This window comes from Acanthochromis polyacanthus, chromosome 19 (genome assembly GCF_021347895.1).
Source record: "Acanthochromis polyacanthus isolate Apoly-LR-REF ecotype Palm Island chromosome 19, KAUST_Apoly_ChrSc, whole genome shotgun sequence".
In the NCBI taxonomy this organism is placed as follows: domain Eukaryota; kingdom Metazoa; phylum Chordata; class Actinopteri; family Pomacentridae; genus Acanthochromis; species Acanthochromis polyacanthus.
In genome coordinates this window covers 7,328,361-7,344,350 of record NC_067131.1, presented here as the reverse complement: position 1 = coordinate 7,344,350, position 15,990 = coordinate 7,328,361, and the positions used below count along the sequence as shown (strand labels likewise).

General features: G+C 40.3%; 1 protein-coding gene across 4 annotated transcripts in view; it reads left to right on the top strand.

Moving 5' to 3' along the window:
• dock1 (dedicator of cytokinesis 1) overlaps positions 1–15,990 on the top strand; it is a 195,380-nt gene that overhangs the window by 53,534 nt on the left and 125,856 nt on the right. For all 4 annotated transcript variants that reach the window (XM_051939303.1, XM_022194177.2, XM_051939305.1 and 1 more), the window contains 6 exons: positions 3,707–3,804; positions 8,047–8,136; positions 9,422–9,522; positions 9,629–9,757; positions 12,039–12,147; positions 15,692–15,762. In XM_051939303.1, the coding sequence (XP_051795263.1) occupies positions 3,707–3,804; positions 8,047–8,136; positions 9,422–9,522; positions 9,629–9,757; positions 12,039–12,147; positions 15,692–15,762 (598 nt within the window). The remainder of the gene's footprint in view (positions 1–3,706; positions 3,805–8,046; positions 8,137–9,421; positions 9,523–9,628; positions 9,758–12,038; positions 12,148–15,691; positions 15,763–15,990) is intronic.

Below are 15,990 nucleotides of genomic sequence, written 5' to 3'. Positions count from 1 at the left end.
CTTTGGGATCAGATGGCCTCGTCGGCGCACATTGAGTTTGATTAAACACTGAGGTGTGTGTGTGCGCCACCGAATATGTCATCCCATGCGAAAGCTTAAGGAAAAGGTTTAAGTTCTCTTAATAAAGCAACACAGAGCTAATGTGTTTCCAGCTGTGTTAGAATCAGACAGCTTTATTAAAACCTCATGGCTCTTTAACTCGCTGAACCGCAGTCAGTTTCTGGGTGTTTCTTCTGTTCCTGTCACATTTTTGCCCACTGTGGGCTAATTTTTCTCAGCAATATAAAGTCTTTGGCCTCTATGGAAACAGCAAAACCATGGCAACTATTAGATATCAGGGAAAAAAGTTAGAATGTCATTGATAACGAAAAAGCCAAGACAGTAGTTCAGTACCATTGAAAATAGAAATTGGAATTAATGTGAAACATTTTGACCAATACTTTAAACAAAATCGCGACTCTGGTCTGTATGGATATTTTAATTTGTTTCCATACTTTAATTCCTGTTCTATGTAAACACTGGCTGCAGTTCAGCCCACTTCAATCAAAAAGTCTCAGAATTTTTGGCAAATGAATAGTCTTTTATAGAATCTGGTGACTGCAAACAGTTCATTTTTAAATTAGCATAAAGAAAAGTGATTTTTATTAAACCTAGATTTTTAGCTTAGATTTTTTCCAGACACAACCGAAAGTCACAGATTAGTTCAAAGAGCATAGGAAAGTTGAAAATCCAATGTTACTGTGTGATAAATTATGCAATTCTGGCTTTTTGAAAAAAAAAAAAAAATAGCATGCCTTTCAAACCTCCTAGTCGGTTTGGTAGCTCAGTTGCCATGTCGGTCAAACTTAGTCTTTCAAAATTTTCTGCAGATTTTATATTGAATTACATATATTTAACTGACTTGCTGCAGTTTTTCTACAGCTGAATTAAATACTGTTGGTTGGATGGAACTATTTTACTACTTCTAAAGCGTAATATGCTCTATATAGTTATTTCTAGGGCTGCAACTAACGACGAGTCGTCCGAGCACGATACGTCATCAAGAGCGGAAGTGAGCGCGCAATGCAACAGAAATCAGCTTCCAACCGGAGCGTGGAACACGGACGGACGTTGGCGCTGCATCGTGCATGTATTATGTTTGCACGATGCAGCACGGATGTCCACGTTCTATCGTAAACATGGATGTCAGCGTTTACTATACAGCTGTATCTAAACGCGGATGTCCGCGTTGCATCGTGCATACATAATACATGCACGATGCAGTGCCGACGGCCGTCCGTGTTCCACGCTCCGGTCGGAAGGTGACTCCTGTTGCATTGTGCACTCACTTCCGCTTTTGATGATGTATCACTCTCAGATGACTCGTCGACGCGTCGTTATTTGCAGCCCTAATTATTTGTCAATTATAAAATAATAAACACATTAAATTATGACTTTTTAATGATCGAGTCCATTCATATTCACCTCAAGACTAACTGGAAGCTCACAAGAGGTTTATCCTGAAAACATAGTCAAGCAAAGGGAACAGAAAGAGCACTTGAATGCCCCTTGCAGCAAACTGCCTGCTTCATACACGACACCTCGTCGCTGATCCCCACATCTGAGATGAAACACTCTTTTTAATTAAGCTCGATTCATGCAGGCGGTCCCCCAGCGCAGGAAGCTTGTGTGAAGTGGCTGCTGGCTCTTCCCTGGGTATTTGCAGTGTGCGCCACTAAACGGAGGCTGGAGGAGAAGCAGAGATATGACAGCAGAGCTGGGAGATATTCTGTCCCAGTGAAAGATATTAACATACTGTTCCTACCTTGGCTGGAAAGAAAACAGTTTTAAAGTCGGGGATTCGTGTGAAGCTGCTCTTACATCAGTGTTTGAAAGGCTTGCACTTTTAAACTTTATAACTACATACAAGGTTGTTACTATTTGGAAAGAAAGAACAAGCTATTACATCTACTTAGCAGTTTTGTTTTCTTCGAAAAGTGAACAAAATAATTTTGTCAGGCATGATGTGTTGCAAACAAACATCGAAATAATTGTGATGTCTTTTGCATTTCAGTTGTGCGGTGACAATGTAACCTATTTTCTCAGAATCAGTTACTCCACCACTCTCCATCTGTCAGTTTTGTAGAATCTTTCAAGTTTGGCTGCCTGCAGTGACATCCATTCTCAAGCAGATGTTATTTGTTGAAGGCACTCTGTTTTTTTTTTTCCTTTCTTCCTCTGAGCAAACCTGATTTCCCCCACACTGTGCCTTACTGTCCCATGTGCTCCTCACAGTTTGGCCTCCAACAGCACTGCTGCAGTGGGACCAAACTGCCTGATGATTTGTCCTGATTTTACTCCGTTAGTCTCCGTGAGATGCTAAGCCGTCAATTTCCAAATCCATATCTCATCAGAGAGGGCGATCTCCGGTAGTTAAGACGGGGTATTGTGACTCAACCCTGATAGGTTGTCAGGCTAACGGATGATGGGCATCCATCACTGTGTCACCATGCTTGACTGACTTTGTTAGCCAATCAGACGGGGCAAACGGAGAGAAAAAGCTGCCAGGGTCCCAAAAAGGCCAAAGCGATGCTGTTGAGTCGGGCAGGGTTTTGTCAGCAGACCATCAGAGCATACTTTCTCTTGCTGCTTTGCATCTGCACAGGACTATATATGTGAAGATTGTTTAATTAATCCAATTTGATCGAGTTACAAGGATAGGAAAATGAAATAAGATAATTGCTAAATTGTAAGCGTTGTCAGTGGTCAGTATTTGCTCTTTTATCTATTAACTATATGTGGACAGACAAAACATCAACAAAAAGAAGCAGCATATTAAGTGAAATTGAATATTAATTGCCATGCTGCACTGACTGATGTGCCAAGGCTATTCCAGTTATTTAATATTGTACTTTCATATTGTTGGGAGCTTATGAGATTAAAAGTATTGGTTGCTGTTTATGTGGTGACGGCAGAGATACTCTGACCTTCAGTCTCTAGTGTGGGTCAAACTCCAAAAAGGCAAAATTCTACAATTCGTACTTAAACATCTATATGTCCTCCCTGACCTTGCCCTGTATATGCCTCATTCTTTCCTTAATGCTGGTTTATTTGCAGCCTCAACGCCTAACACAAGATGACACAGATGACCTCGCCTGGGTTTTTTTTAGGCACTGCACAAAACACATTAGAAACCTGCTTTCACAGGCTGAATGCTGTTCCCAGTCACTGACACAGATCTTGATGTTAATTTGGCTTCTATACTGACTGATATCGCTGGAATTTCTGAGTAACCACCTGGCTTGAAAGATGGTCGATTGATGTCCACAGGGCTGGCATAAACACATCCTTACCAAATTGACACAAATGTGTTTTTTAAGCTCCCAATTTGATAATCTGCCAAAGGTGGTGTGAGCAAGGGCTCCCTTGAGCGTGATTAATCACATCGTGACTCATCCTCTTGTGCCTAAATTCATTTTCCTGATTAAAGTGAGAGATCTAATAAAATCACTAACACTGTATTTTGGAAATTTACAAGCTGACGTGAATGTGGAGGGGTGCTTCTCCAACAAATGTCTGGCCCCAGCGCTCATTAAATTCATATGCTCGACCTTAATTGTCATTTCTTGCAGATTCTCACGTTGCCTTCACACTCTATTACAATTGGCCAGATGAATGCTGTGCTTTGAGGTAATGTGTTGTTTTTTCTTTGTTTTTTTGTTTCCAGTTGACCTACTGGGCCTGCTGAAGTGGCGCTCCAACACCAGCCTCCTGCAGCAGAACCTTTGTCAGCTGATGAAGGTGGAAGGAGGCGAGGTCGTGAAGGTGAGAGTGCAAAAGTCTGTCCTGCTGTGATACTTTATAATATCTCTTCTGTAATTTTAGTATTCTTGAACATGTATTTTATTCCTGTGCTTGGAGACAGATGAGCACATAAAAAAGACGCCAACAGCTGGTGACAAACAATTCAGCCACAAACAATCCGTAACATTCCTGAAAGCTACAGCTTCCTGAAAGCTACAGCTTCCTGGCAGCGATTTCACAAATGGTTTCACTGGCTGTCAAAGAAAACAGGTTGCCATGTTTTTTTGTTTTTTTTTTAAATATCTCCAGCAAGGAGGAAGCACCACAAACTCTGCCTGCAGGAGGGGAGGAGATGACCTGCTGTCAGAAGCATAGACAGGCCATTTAGGTGCTCAGCGTGAGGCAGATGAGTAAATCGCTCTCCGGAGAAAGTTTTGCATGGACAGGTTGGGTGCCTGGCAGATTGTAGTGTATCTGAAGATGTCCTTCACCCAGATAGATTTGATCAGGCCAGATAGATGTGTCACCCACAGCTGGACCAGTTCATTAAACTGCAGGGGTGTGATTGTTATTACCACTGCATTAGCATTCAATCTCTTCAAAGCGCTTCACGGCTGTCGGTGGGCAATTAGGTGACATTTCCATCTTGGCATTTAAAAGACAATTTATCACCATTAGTGTGTTCATTGAGTGTATATTAGATACCATGCACGAATATTAGATGATAGATAAACACTGTTTTTTTTATGTTGTTTTTTAATCTCCCTGATGTGATACTGCTTTTGAATGAGCAGGTCACCGCTCTGTCATCTTTTCCATGCTGTATGTCCTCTACGAGATTGAATTGTGCTCGAAACTCCACATGGTGCTCGCCGTGTTTCTTTCTCATTGAGAACCTGATGAATCTCATCCATCCAGAGATGACAGACCAAGAACAATATAGAGTGATAGCTCTGTTTTCAACACTTATACATCTGTTTTCACATTGCCTCCGAATTGGCTGAGTAAATGGAGCATGTTTCCCCAGAGAGGAAGGGTGTATATAGTTAGTGTTTCTGGAGGTACTGCTGACAGGAAAATTATTGCCGTCTATACAACAGAACCATATTGGCTCATGTTAACAGCTGCAAAGAGTGCGTAAAGGGCAGCATGCAGCACAATCACAGCAAAGGTTCTGCTGTCATTTGGTTCCACCTTACAAATTATATGGGTTCATATTCAGCATGTTAGAGTGATTTATATTCAGCATCAGGGTTATGAATTTTTCAATGTAGCACAGTATCATAGTTATATATTACATTAAAAAAAAAAAGTAACTTTCGCCTTGAAATTAAAAATTAAATGACTTGTTAAAGTTTTGTTTTTTGGCATTGGAACAATATTAATAATAATGACAAGATGATGCCAAGCTCAAACTGTATAATATTTGTGTAGTTTACCTTGCTGCAAAAGAAAGTGCAAAATCCCACCAAGAATCATCCTTGTTTTAGTATTTTCCACCTCTACACCAACATTAACAATCAAAACCCATCCCTGATTTAGATTTGGCTGCCATTCCTATTGAGGTAGTCTCTTTGTGCAGCAGTACTCTGCTCCCAGTGCTTCTGTAGTGCTTGTAGTGCTTCCTGGAAGTCCTGAGATGTAAACATGTTAGACACCTTGTGCAATGAGTGTTAAGTCTCCTCAACTCTGTCCAAACAGCGACCCTTTCACTAAAATATTATTTAGTGGAAGAGGAAGAAGACATAGGGAGCCAAATCTGCCTGGAAAGCTGGGTGTGGGATGGGGATTGTGTTGCCGAGACCCGCAAAACTTGTGTGTAATTGCTGCACTGTGACGGGGCGGGCAGTGCATTAGAGCACTCATACACACGTGGACAAAATTGTTGGTACCCCTCAGTTAAAGAAGGAAAAACCCACAATTCTCACTGAAATCACTTGAAACTCACAAAAGTAACAATAAATAAAAAATTATTGAAAATTAAATAATCAAAATCAGCCATCACTTTTGAATTGTTTATTAACATAATTATTTAAAAAAACAAACTAATGAAATAGGGCTGGACAAAAATGATGGTACCCATAACTTAATATTTTGTTGCACAACCTTTTGAGGCAATCACTGCAATTAAACGATTTCTGTATTTGTCAATGAGCGTTCTGCAGCTGTCAACAGGTATTTTGGCCCACTCCTCATGAGCAAACAGCTCCAGTTGTCTCAGGTTTGATGGGTGTCTTCTCCAAATGGCATGTTTCAGCTCCTTCCACATATGTTCAATGGGATTCAGATCTGGGCTCATAGAAGGCCACTTTAGAATAGTCCAACGCTTTTCTCTCAGCCATTCTTGGGTGTTTTTGGCTGTGTGTTTTGGATCGTTGTCCTGTTGGAAGACCCATGACCTGCGACTGAGACCAAGCTTTCTGACACTGGGCAGCACATTTCTCTCCAGAATGCCTTGATAGTCTTCAGATTTCATCGTACCTTGCACACTTTCAAGACACCCTGTGCCAGATGCAGCAAAGCAGCCCCAAAACATTACTGAGCCTCCTCCATGTTTCACCGTAGGGACAGTGTTCTTTTCTTCGTATGCTTGGTTTTTGAGTCTATGAACATAGAGTTGATGTGCCTTACCAAAAAGCTCCAGTTTGGTCTCATCTGTCCAAAGGACATTCTCCCAGAAGCTTTGTGGCTTGTCAACATGCATTTTTGCAAATTCCACTCTGGCTTTTTTATGAGTTTTTTTCAGCAGTGGTGTCCTCCTTGGTCGTCTCCCATGAAGTCCACTTTGGCTCAAACAACGACGAATGGTGCGATCTGACACTGATGTACCTTGGCCTTGGAGTTCACCTTTAATTTCTTTGGAGGTTGCTCTGGGCTCTTTGGATACAATTCCAACGATCCGTCTCTTCAATTTGTCATCAATTTTCCTCTTGCGGCCACGTCCAGGGAGGTTGGCTACTGTCCCGTGGGTCTTGAACTTCTGAATAATATGAGCCACTGTTGTCACAGGAACTTCAAGCTGTTTAGAGATGGTCTTATAGCCTTTACCTTTAAGATGTTTGTCTATCATTTTTTTTCGGATGTCCTGGGACAATTCTCTCCTTCGCTTTCTGTTGTCCATGTTCAGTGTGGTACACACCTTTTCACCAAACAGCAGGGTGACTACTTGTCTCCCTTTAAATAGGCAGACTGACTGATTATGAGTTTGGAAACACCTGTGATGTCAATTAAATGACACCCCTGAGTTAATCATGTCACTCTGGTCAAATAGTTTTCAATCTTTTATAGAGGTACCATCATTTTTGTCCAGGCCTGTTTCATTAGTTTGTTTTTTTAAATCATTATGTTAATCAACAATTCAAAAGTGATGGCTGTTTTTGATTATTTAATTTTCAATAAATTTTTATTTATTGTTACTTTTGTGAGTTTCAAGTGATTTCAGTGAGAATTGTGGGTTTTTCCTTCTTTAACTGAGGGGTACCAACAATTTTGTCCACGTGTGTATGTCATCTTGTCACAGTTCAGGTTATTTTCCCTCAGGACGTTACAGTAAAACTCTGCCTTGACAGTCCAGCCCCGGGGGACCAGTTCCCAGCGCCCAACCAAACAAACGTTGAAGAAAACAAGGAGCATGCTCCTGGGGTACTCCGAACCTGAAGCACCTTGTGTGGTTTTAGAACTTGTGGATTCTTTCACTGTTGTTTGGCTGCAGACCCACCTATCCACAACAGTGATGACCCTCGACATGGAAGCTGCTTCTTCCCAGCTGCTCACTAACACACAGTGTGATATTTTCTTCTATTCCAATTTGCACTCAATGGAGACATTGTAATCACACCTACCTGTTGTCACAAAATCGTATGTAACACTGGTCATAATGTAGATAGTGTGGTGCCACATGACATCCTCACTTGTGATGGAATTTGCACACGTATGTTGTGCAAATTCAATTTCAGGATCACAAGTGTGCACATTCCCACCATGAACAGTCTTGGAATTTCTTGAAAATCTGTCTTTGTAGTTGGGATTTTTATGTCTTGGTCCTCTCGTTGTGCCAGATTGGGTAATTTGGCCCCAGGTCATGTATCGCTTTAATGCCACAAGCTGGATGTCAAATGTCCTTTCCAAAAGGAAGAAATCATCACCACTTTGACTCAGTTTATTTAAAAGATCCATGAGGATTTAGACTGTTTGTTGTACTAAGCCTTTGCGTATCCATGTCTTCTTCTCCTGCCATAACATGCGGTGCGTCTGTCATTCCAGTTTCTACAAGACACTCTGGATGCTCTCTTCAACATCATGATGGAAAACTCCGACAGCGACACCTTTGATACTTTGGTGTTTGATGCTTTGGTAAGCAGAGATGCAAGCAGTAACGGAGAGCAGAGCATAATTCAAAATAGTGGTTTCTGTCAAGGGGGAGTGAACACTTGGACACATTTACAGCTCAGATGCAAATATAATAGGTTGTGAAATAGTTCATGTGATAAAGCATTTTTTGACGGGCTTGCCTGCTCTCATTCTTATCCATTTTGATACCATAACAAACCCTGTTTTCCATGAAACTGTCTGCTTCTTCTAGTGCACTTTTAAATGCTTAGTCTGCAGTTGTCAAATTGCTGCCACCGGTGTTTAGACTGTCTAATTAGACTGTCCTCTGTTTGTGCAATTAATGAAATTCTTAATATGTTTGTCATCATTTATTATGCTAATATTTATCAAACACTAAAGATGAATCTTTCACTCTATACTTGGCAGGACTCACAGTCACAGATCAGCATGTTTCCTTGTCATCCTCATTGTTTTTGTCCAATGAAAAATGAATACAAGTAATACAATAAAATGGATGGCTAGAAAAGAAGACCTCATTTTGCTGGAGCGGACATGTTTGGAGGAAAATGTTTTAACTGGTACCTGTCTGCCTTATTGTAACACTGCAGTGTAGTTCAGATTTATTTGCACATTTACATATTTTTATTGTGTGGCTCTGTACTGTAGAACTCTGGATTTAAAAAAAAAAACAACTAAAAATTAATCGTATAACTTACAATATGGATTTGGTTGTAAAATGGTAATAGTTTGTTTTTATATGCTCATAGAATAGCCTTAGAACAACTAAATTAATTTACAAAGAGAAGTGCAGACACACTACATCTCATATGGACTCCCTGCTGCATTGATCTGCATGAATTTGTAGCGCCAGGGTAGCATTTTCATTGAAGTTAAGGTCTTATTTTCCTGGAAGATAAAGCACCAAGGAGATTTTTGCAGAAGGCAAGAAAAGTTACCGCGGAATTTAGATTACACAATTTTGTCAACCTTCACTGTTGCAAATACTAGATTTATTACATGACAAGGTATCTGGCTGAGTCCTGTACAGCGTGCTGTTGTCTAACATCACGGGGTGCATCTCAAAAGAGCAGTTTTCTCTTTCATAGAAAGGTGGAAATTGTGTTGTCGGGTGTCCCAGATTATCTGCAGGCAAGAGAATTCAGAGAAAATGGCTTTCTGCTCAAATGCGATCGCGTTTAATTTGCCAGTCTGTTTCTGTATATTGCGTAAGACGGGTAGATTTTTTTTTTTCCATTTTGATGGATATACTTTACATTTTAATGAATTTGTCTTTGGTTTCTGACAGGTGTTCATAATTGGACTTATAGCCGACAGAAAGTTCCAACACTTTAACCCTGTTCTGGAGACCTACATTCGAAAGCATTTCAGTGCTACGCTGGCATACACGTGAGTTGATTCCTCTCTGTGTGAGCAGACCAAGGACATTTAAAACAAAGTATATTCCATTTGATGATTGGCTCATAAGTTAGACTCTGTGTATTTGTGTTTCTAGGAAGCTTACCAAAGTCCTGAAGAACTACGTGGATAATGCAGAGAAGCTGACAGAACAGCTGCTGAAGGCCATGAAGGCTCTGGAGTACATCTTCAAGTTTATCGTCCGCTCCAGGGTCCTCTTCAACCAGTATGTACTGATGCACACTAATGCGCATATATAATCATTCAAACAAGCACTGTATGAGTGTTTTTTTATTGGTATTGTGTTGTAAAGCAATCTTGGTGTAGTTACTTGTAAAATACTTCACCATAATTTTTGCTTTCATTCATATGTTGGCTTGCAGAACATAGTGAATAAAACTATTGTTGCATTCATCCAGCCAACATCAGTGTTTTTCCAAAGTGTAAGCAAACTCCTCTTGAAATGAGTTTCACAAAACTAAATACAGATATAGCATGAACCACCTCTACGTTTTGGACACAGTGAATATTTCTAAATTTACAATTTTCATTTCTGCATTGCTGGAATTTTATTTTTTTTTTGTCTCTTTTTGGACATTTTCATGCCTTTTTTTGATAGTGGCAGTGGAGAAGATTGGGAAATGTAGGGAAGGAAAGCAGAAGAATTTCATGTTAGCAAATGAGCCCCAGCTGGGAATTGAATCCGAGCATTCGCACATATGTGGTACGCGCCCCGAACATTCGGCTATCGGTCACCTCCAAAGTTGTCCTTTGTGTAATAGTTTGGTTTCCATGATATGCTGTAATAAAATCAACATGGTGTGCAGCTTTGATTGTCCTCACTGTACATCACAGCTGTACACTACAGTTGAGCTTGGTCGAAGTGAACGTTTGGGTGAGGCAATTTCTATGGATGTATTTATAATTGGCTGAGTGGATGTTAAATGGATGGTAATGTTGTAGAGCCGTGGAATGGAGCCGTTGGTGGCTGATGTATGATCCTGGTCTAATTGAGTGTGCTGAGTTTGATTGGTTTTCTGTCGTACGTCTGGAGGACACTCCGTCCTTTACCTCATATCAGCCCACAGCAGCATCACACTCCTCCAGGTCTATGCATGTTCTCATCGTGTGCCAAGCGACTTATTTTGCAGATACAAACTCCAAACTTAAAACAGAGCTCCTTTGTCATTGTTAGAGTACTTTATTTGGTTGGTTGCCAGTATCACCTCTGTCAAGCCATTGCTGCTGAGTCAAATTTAGTTTAAAATTCTTCAGAACTTTGAAGTTGGGCTTGTTAAAACCTCTCATGCGGCTCTGACAAGAAGGTGCCAAGCCTACGTCAGCAGGTGTTTGGCTTTTCAGTGCAGAACACTTCTATGAAATTGGAGAAGAGCACCTTAATCAGAGTTTTCCCCCATGACTTGAGAGTGGTGTGGCTGTCCAGAGCTCACTGAGAAATTTGGTGCTGCAGGTGAGCAGCAGCTTTAAGTAATTGTTGTTGTGGGATCTCTGAGACGGATGCCTCTAATCCCATGATTTCTGTAAGCCTTCAACAGTGACTATCCTGTACCATGTAATACCCGCATCCCCGTGAGATATTGTAGCACCACAAAACCCACGGCTCTGGAAGAAGGCCAGTGAAATCTGATGCAGTGGGAGCAATCTAAACACTTCACCGCTCTTTGACCTGCCTCCCTCTGCTTTAGCGTGTGTTTTCAAACCCAAGTCTTCAATTTTATTTCTTCAAATCAGCACTTAGTTGCTTTGCAGTGAGTACAACATGGCTCATTTCCAGTTAATAACCAGTTTGTGGAGATTTGTGGGTTCCCCAAGTGGGATAAAAAGCATTTGCATTTTTGGGGGATTATGGAGGAAGCCCTGCTTTGTGTTCCCATGTACTTAGAAAATGAGGAAAGTGTTTTCTGCAGTTGTTGTGATGGTTGGCTTTGGTTATCTACAGTCTCTGGACAGCATTTGCTCTACATAACCAAACTAGCACAAGAGGCGTGAGTAGTTTAACGCCCCGAACAGAATAGAAAGTAAAGCCGGTGAACCCTAACATGACATTTGCTTTCAGTTCCTTGCATAGCATTCCAGGAGAGTCATTAGCATAGATCATTAATTTTTCTGATTTTTGTTTCCACATGGCAGCAGGCAGGTGCTTCGGGGTCTTGTCATGTTGTTTTAAATGCTAATCTGGCTGGCAGCAAGAGTGATGTCTGTGGTTCTGATCCAAGAGTATTTGCATTGATAACACACACACACACACACACACACACACACACACACACACACACACACACACACACACACACACACACACACACACACACACACACACACACACACACACACGGGCCTTTCTGCTGGCTGCTTTTAATGATTTAACAGGGAAGCATCAAACTCTTGTCATTTCCAGTGCAGGTGGGGCTGTTTACACAGGGATGAAACAAACAACAGCCTTGTGATCATCTGCCAGTGTAATTCTCTTCTTCATCTCCTCCCAGGCTTTATGAGAACAAAGGAGAAGCTGACTTCATGGAGTCCTTGAGGAACCTTTTCACATCCTTTAATGACATGATGAACAGTAATTCAGAGAACACTGGCATGGTGAAGGTAGGCTGATTGTTGTGCAAGTCCAACTGCATGCTATCGCTCAAACTCAGTGCCAAGGAAAAGCTTCTGCTCTATGAATAGTAAATAACTGCTGCTGTGTGAATAGTAAATAAATCTGGTGTGCTTAGCTTTGGATGACAGCTTCTGTAATTGGCAGTGCATGTGTCTTCTTTGATGTAAACTAATACAGCAGCTTATTAGGCATTAGGGCTCCTTCTTCTCATTGATGGCATCTGTGTCCTGTGTATGCTATTTGTTTTCTTCACCTTTTCCACGTCTCTCTGTGCAGATTTTCCGGATCTTTACCTTTTTGTTTCTTTCCATGTGAACTTGTTAGAGTGGCACAAAAAATAATAAAAAAAGAATATTAGAGCGCATCTTCAATTAAAAGGAATATTTATAATAATTAAAGAACTAATTGAGTATTTACAGACATTTAAATATACACGTTCTTGCTGAGAGTCATTGAGAATATTGACATTAGTTTTGTGTGTATAAAACATTTCTCAAGGATGCTAACAAAGACATACTATCTTTTTTTATTAAATCTGCACAAAATGCAGTTGCAGTTTCAAGTGAGGTTTTAGACTGGATTATTTATGCTCCCAGCCAAGATGTAATTCGCCACATAATCCACTGTAAAATAGCAAGTTGGCATTTTTATGCTTAGCTTTTTTTTTTTTTTTTTTTTTAGCAGATTAAACAAACAAGATTTGGATAACTGAGCTTTAGAAGTACTCATAGCAGATTTTAGTATATTTGTGCAGAGCCAGGCTATCTGCTACCCTCCTGTTTCTAGCCTAAGCTTAATTAATCTAACCATATGCTGGCTGTAGCCTCATACAGCTTTTATTAAACACACATGAGAGTAGTATTGATCTGATTTAACTCTGGGGGAAAATGGCTGAGTATTTTCTCAATATATTTCTTTATAATCTGACCTCATTATTGTTTGAAAATGTGACTGTAGTGTCTTTTTAATTGGCTTTGGTACTGTTCTCTGCTCGGTTTAAACACAGCCTGCATTTTGGTCAGGTTCAGTGTAAAAGTCCCTAAAGTTTTGTCATTAGTCTGTTCTGGTCACAGCTGATGGTGTGTTAGTTGTGTGAATGAGTGCAGGATTTTTTTGCTTTCAACATTATCTGGTTAGAGCAAACCATATCTCTGGGGAATTTCTAAATACAGCATGTACAATAGAGATTTTGACAAAATAACAGGATTTGAAGCTTAGATTTGATAAAGTTGGCTCAACGAAGCACACGAAGCAGATGAATAGTTCGGAGACAAACAGAGAGGTTAAAATCTGGCTATTTTTGATCGTTTCTGGCTCTTGTAATGCTACAGTTTTTGCATTTTTTTCTATATTTTAAAACACAACATGCCTTTCAAAGCCCATTTGTTAGGGTTCTGACAATTAATGTATTAAAACTAATTTAAAAAATGAAGCTTTAATTATTTCAAGAAGGTTTATCAATTATATTGTGTTCTATGTCAATACAAAAATTCATATATAGTAAGAGAAACTGACACAAAACAAGACTCCTTGTGGTAGACTGGAAAGAATCTGGGATGGTTGAACAGTGATGAGAGTTGATGCGTTTAGGGTTTTTTGTGAAGGTCTAGTTTTTCGAATTTTTCTTGCATCCACACTTTATCTGTGTTTGTTCTGTGTTTGTCTGTACCTCTATATGTGTGTTTCCTCCCTGCATTTCACTCTGACCTTGACTGTCCTGATGTTTGGGTCTCGTCTGGCCTTCTGCTCTTTAGCTACTCCTCAAGGTATTTATTTCGCTGCCTTGCTCCTTCTACCTTCCCGCTCTTTCTTTTTCATGCATTTCATTGTCCTTGACCCCGAGTTCAGTGAACCCAGCTAAGGTGACAAACACCCCAGGATTATTTTTTTTTGTTATTTTGTGCAGCCACGCTCACATACACCTATGCTTTTAGAGATAACCTAATCACAGGGTGCATGCACCTTGGCACACCTACAGTAGATCCATGTGCACACTGAACCATACCACAAGCTCGGGAGTCAATTAGGAGTCAGTTGCTGTGTAATTGGGTGAGATATTAGCTTTACTGTCAGTAAATTAAAAACTGATCTTGAGGAACGGGCATGAAACCGAGGAATCCTGGTTCCTTCCCAAATCCACCCTTGTGAAAGCACTGTGACAGGTGGAAGCTAATGAGAGGTCCCATTATACCTCACTGAAAAAAATCTCAAATCCTGATGAACATCTGGACGTACCTGCGCACATGAATATTAAAGCTTTGATAAACACACAAGCACGCACACGCTTAAACTTTGATAAACAAACACGAGCAGGGCCAGGAGATGCGTTTCTACCGACACTTCTCACAAAACATCCCTGCACAACAAGTGGGAGTTTAGTTGCTGCTGAGAACAAAGTGGGGGAAAAAAGACATTCGGTTTGTATCAGAAAAAGAGGTTTGATTGCTACCTGAATCAAAGCCAAATGTCGTCTTTGAAATCCAGTTTTTAGTCTCGGGTGAAAGTGGTACATTTTACTTATTAAAGCAAGAAAAACATGCAATAAGATGAGAGTAGATTAAAGCAGAATTTTATGTGGATGACAGGACTTTACTCTTGAAAAAGCATGGGAATGAAACAGTTTTGCTCTCAGGTTAGTCGCTGCATAAGAGTGAGATGTTAAAAACGAGCTCTTCAGACAAAAAATTCACATAACATTTGCTTTACAAATAAACCACACATGTGGGTTGTAGCAGGTGACGTCCACTGTGCTACATCTGTATATCCAGTCAACCTTTATGAGGCAGACTGGCACTGACGCTAATTTGCACAGATGCTGTTATATACACACCAACCCACCTTGGCTGGCATTTAGCAACAGTCCGTTAGAGAGGGATGTGTCAGCTTGGTTAATCATTCCCATTATTAATGGATGGCTCCGTAATCAGTCACTGTGTGGATGCTCTTGATGATTTTATTATAATATTGATATGCTAATGTAAATCCTATCTGGCTCCATCTATCAAAGGGGTGTTACAAAGAGATCCTTCATTGATCTCAGTTTATTTATTCCAAGGCTTAATACCATAAATGAATACAGACAGACAGGAAAAGACTTCACAGAGTCGAGCTTTAGTTCATGATTTACCATTGAATATATGAGCCTGTGCTGTTCACTGCGAGCAGGAATGACTGGGATAAGTAATGACACCAGACACACAACTCATCATAAAAGTATTTCTTCTTGGTCATCAGCTGTTTAAGTTCTGTCCTAGTTTGCAGGCCCCACAGAAGGCAAAATTTGTTGACTATGACGGCACACATGCTGTTCAGGTGCCCACAGTTGGTGCACAGAAAACGAGGACAGCTTAATCAAGCCACAAAACACAGTTAGCTTTATTTGCATACAACACACAGTTTCATACCTTGCTTGTGGAAAATTCTATATTGCACAATATGGGATGGAGTAGCTTTTGCAATATCAATAAATGACTACGCTGATTCAGAGATGAAAGTGATCTTGTTCCATTTCCTTTTGTTCTTTTGATAAAGGGCGCTGCACTGAAGTACATTCCCACCATTGTCAATGATGTCAAGCTGGTCTTTGATCCTAAGGAACTAAGGTAATTTCACATGTTTCACTACATATTTTCATGCTTTGTTGATCATAAAGTGGACACAATAAAAATCTGTGAGACATTTATTGAGCTGTAGAGGTGAAATAAACTATTTATCTGTGTCGTCCTATGAACTCTGAAACAGGATGCAACTCTTAAACACCACAGTAGCAGCTCATTAAAGCCAATGCATCGGAAAAAAAACAACATTAAAGTTAAATGCAAATTTGCTGG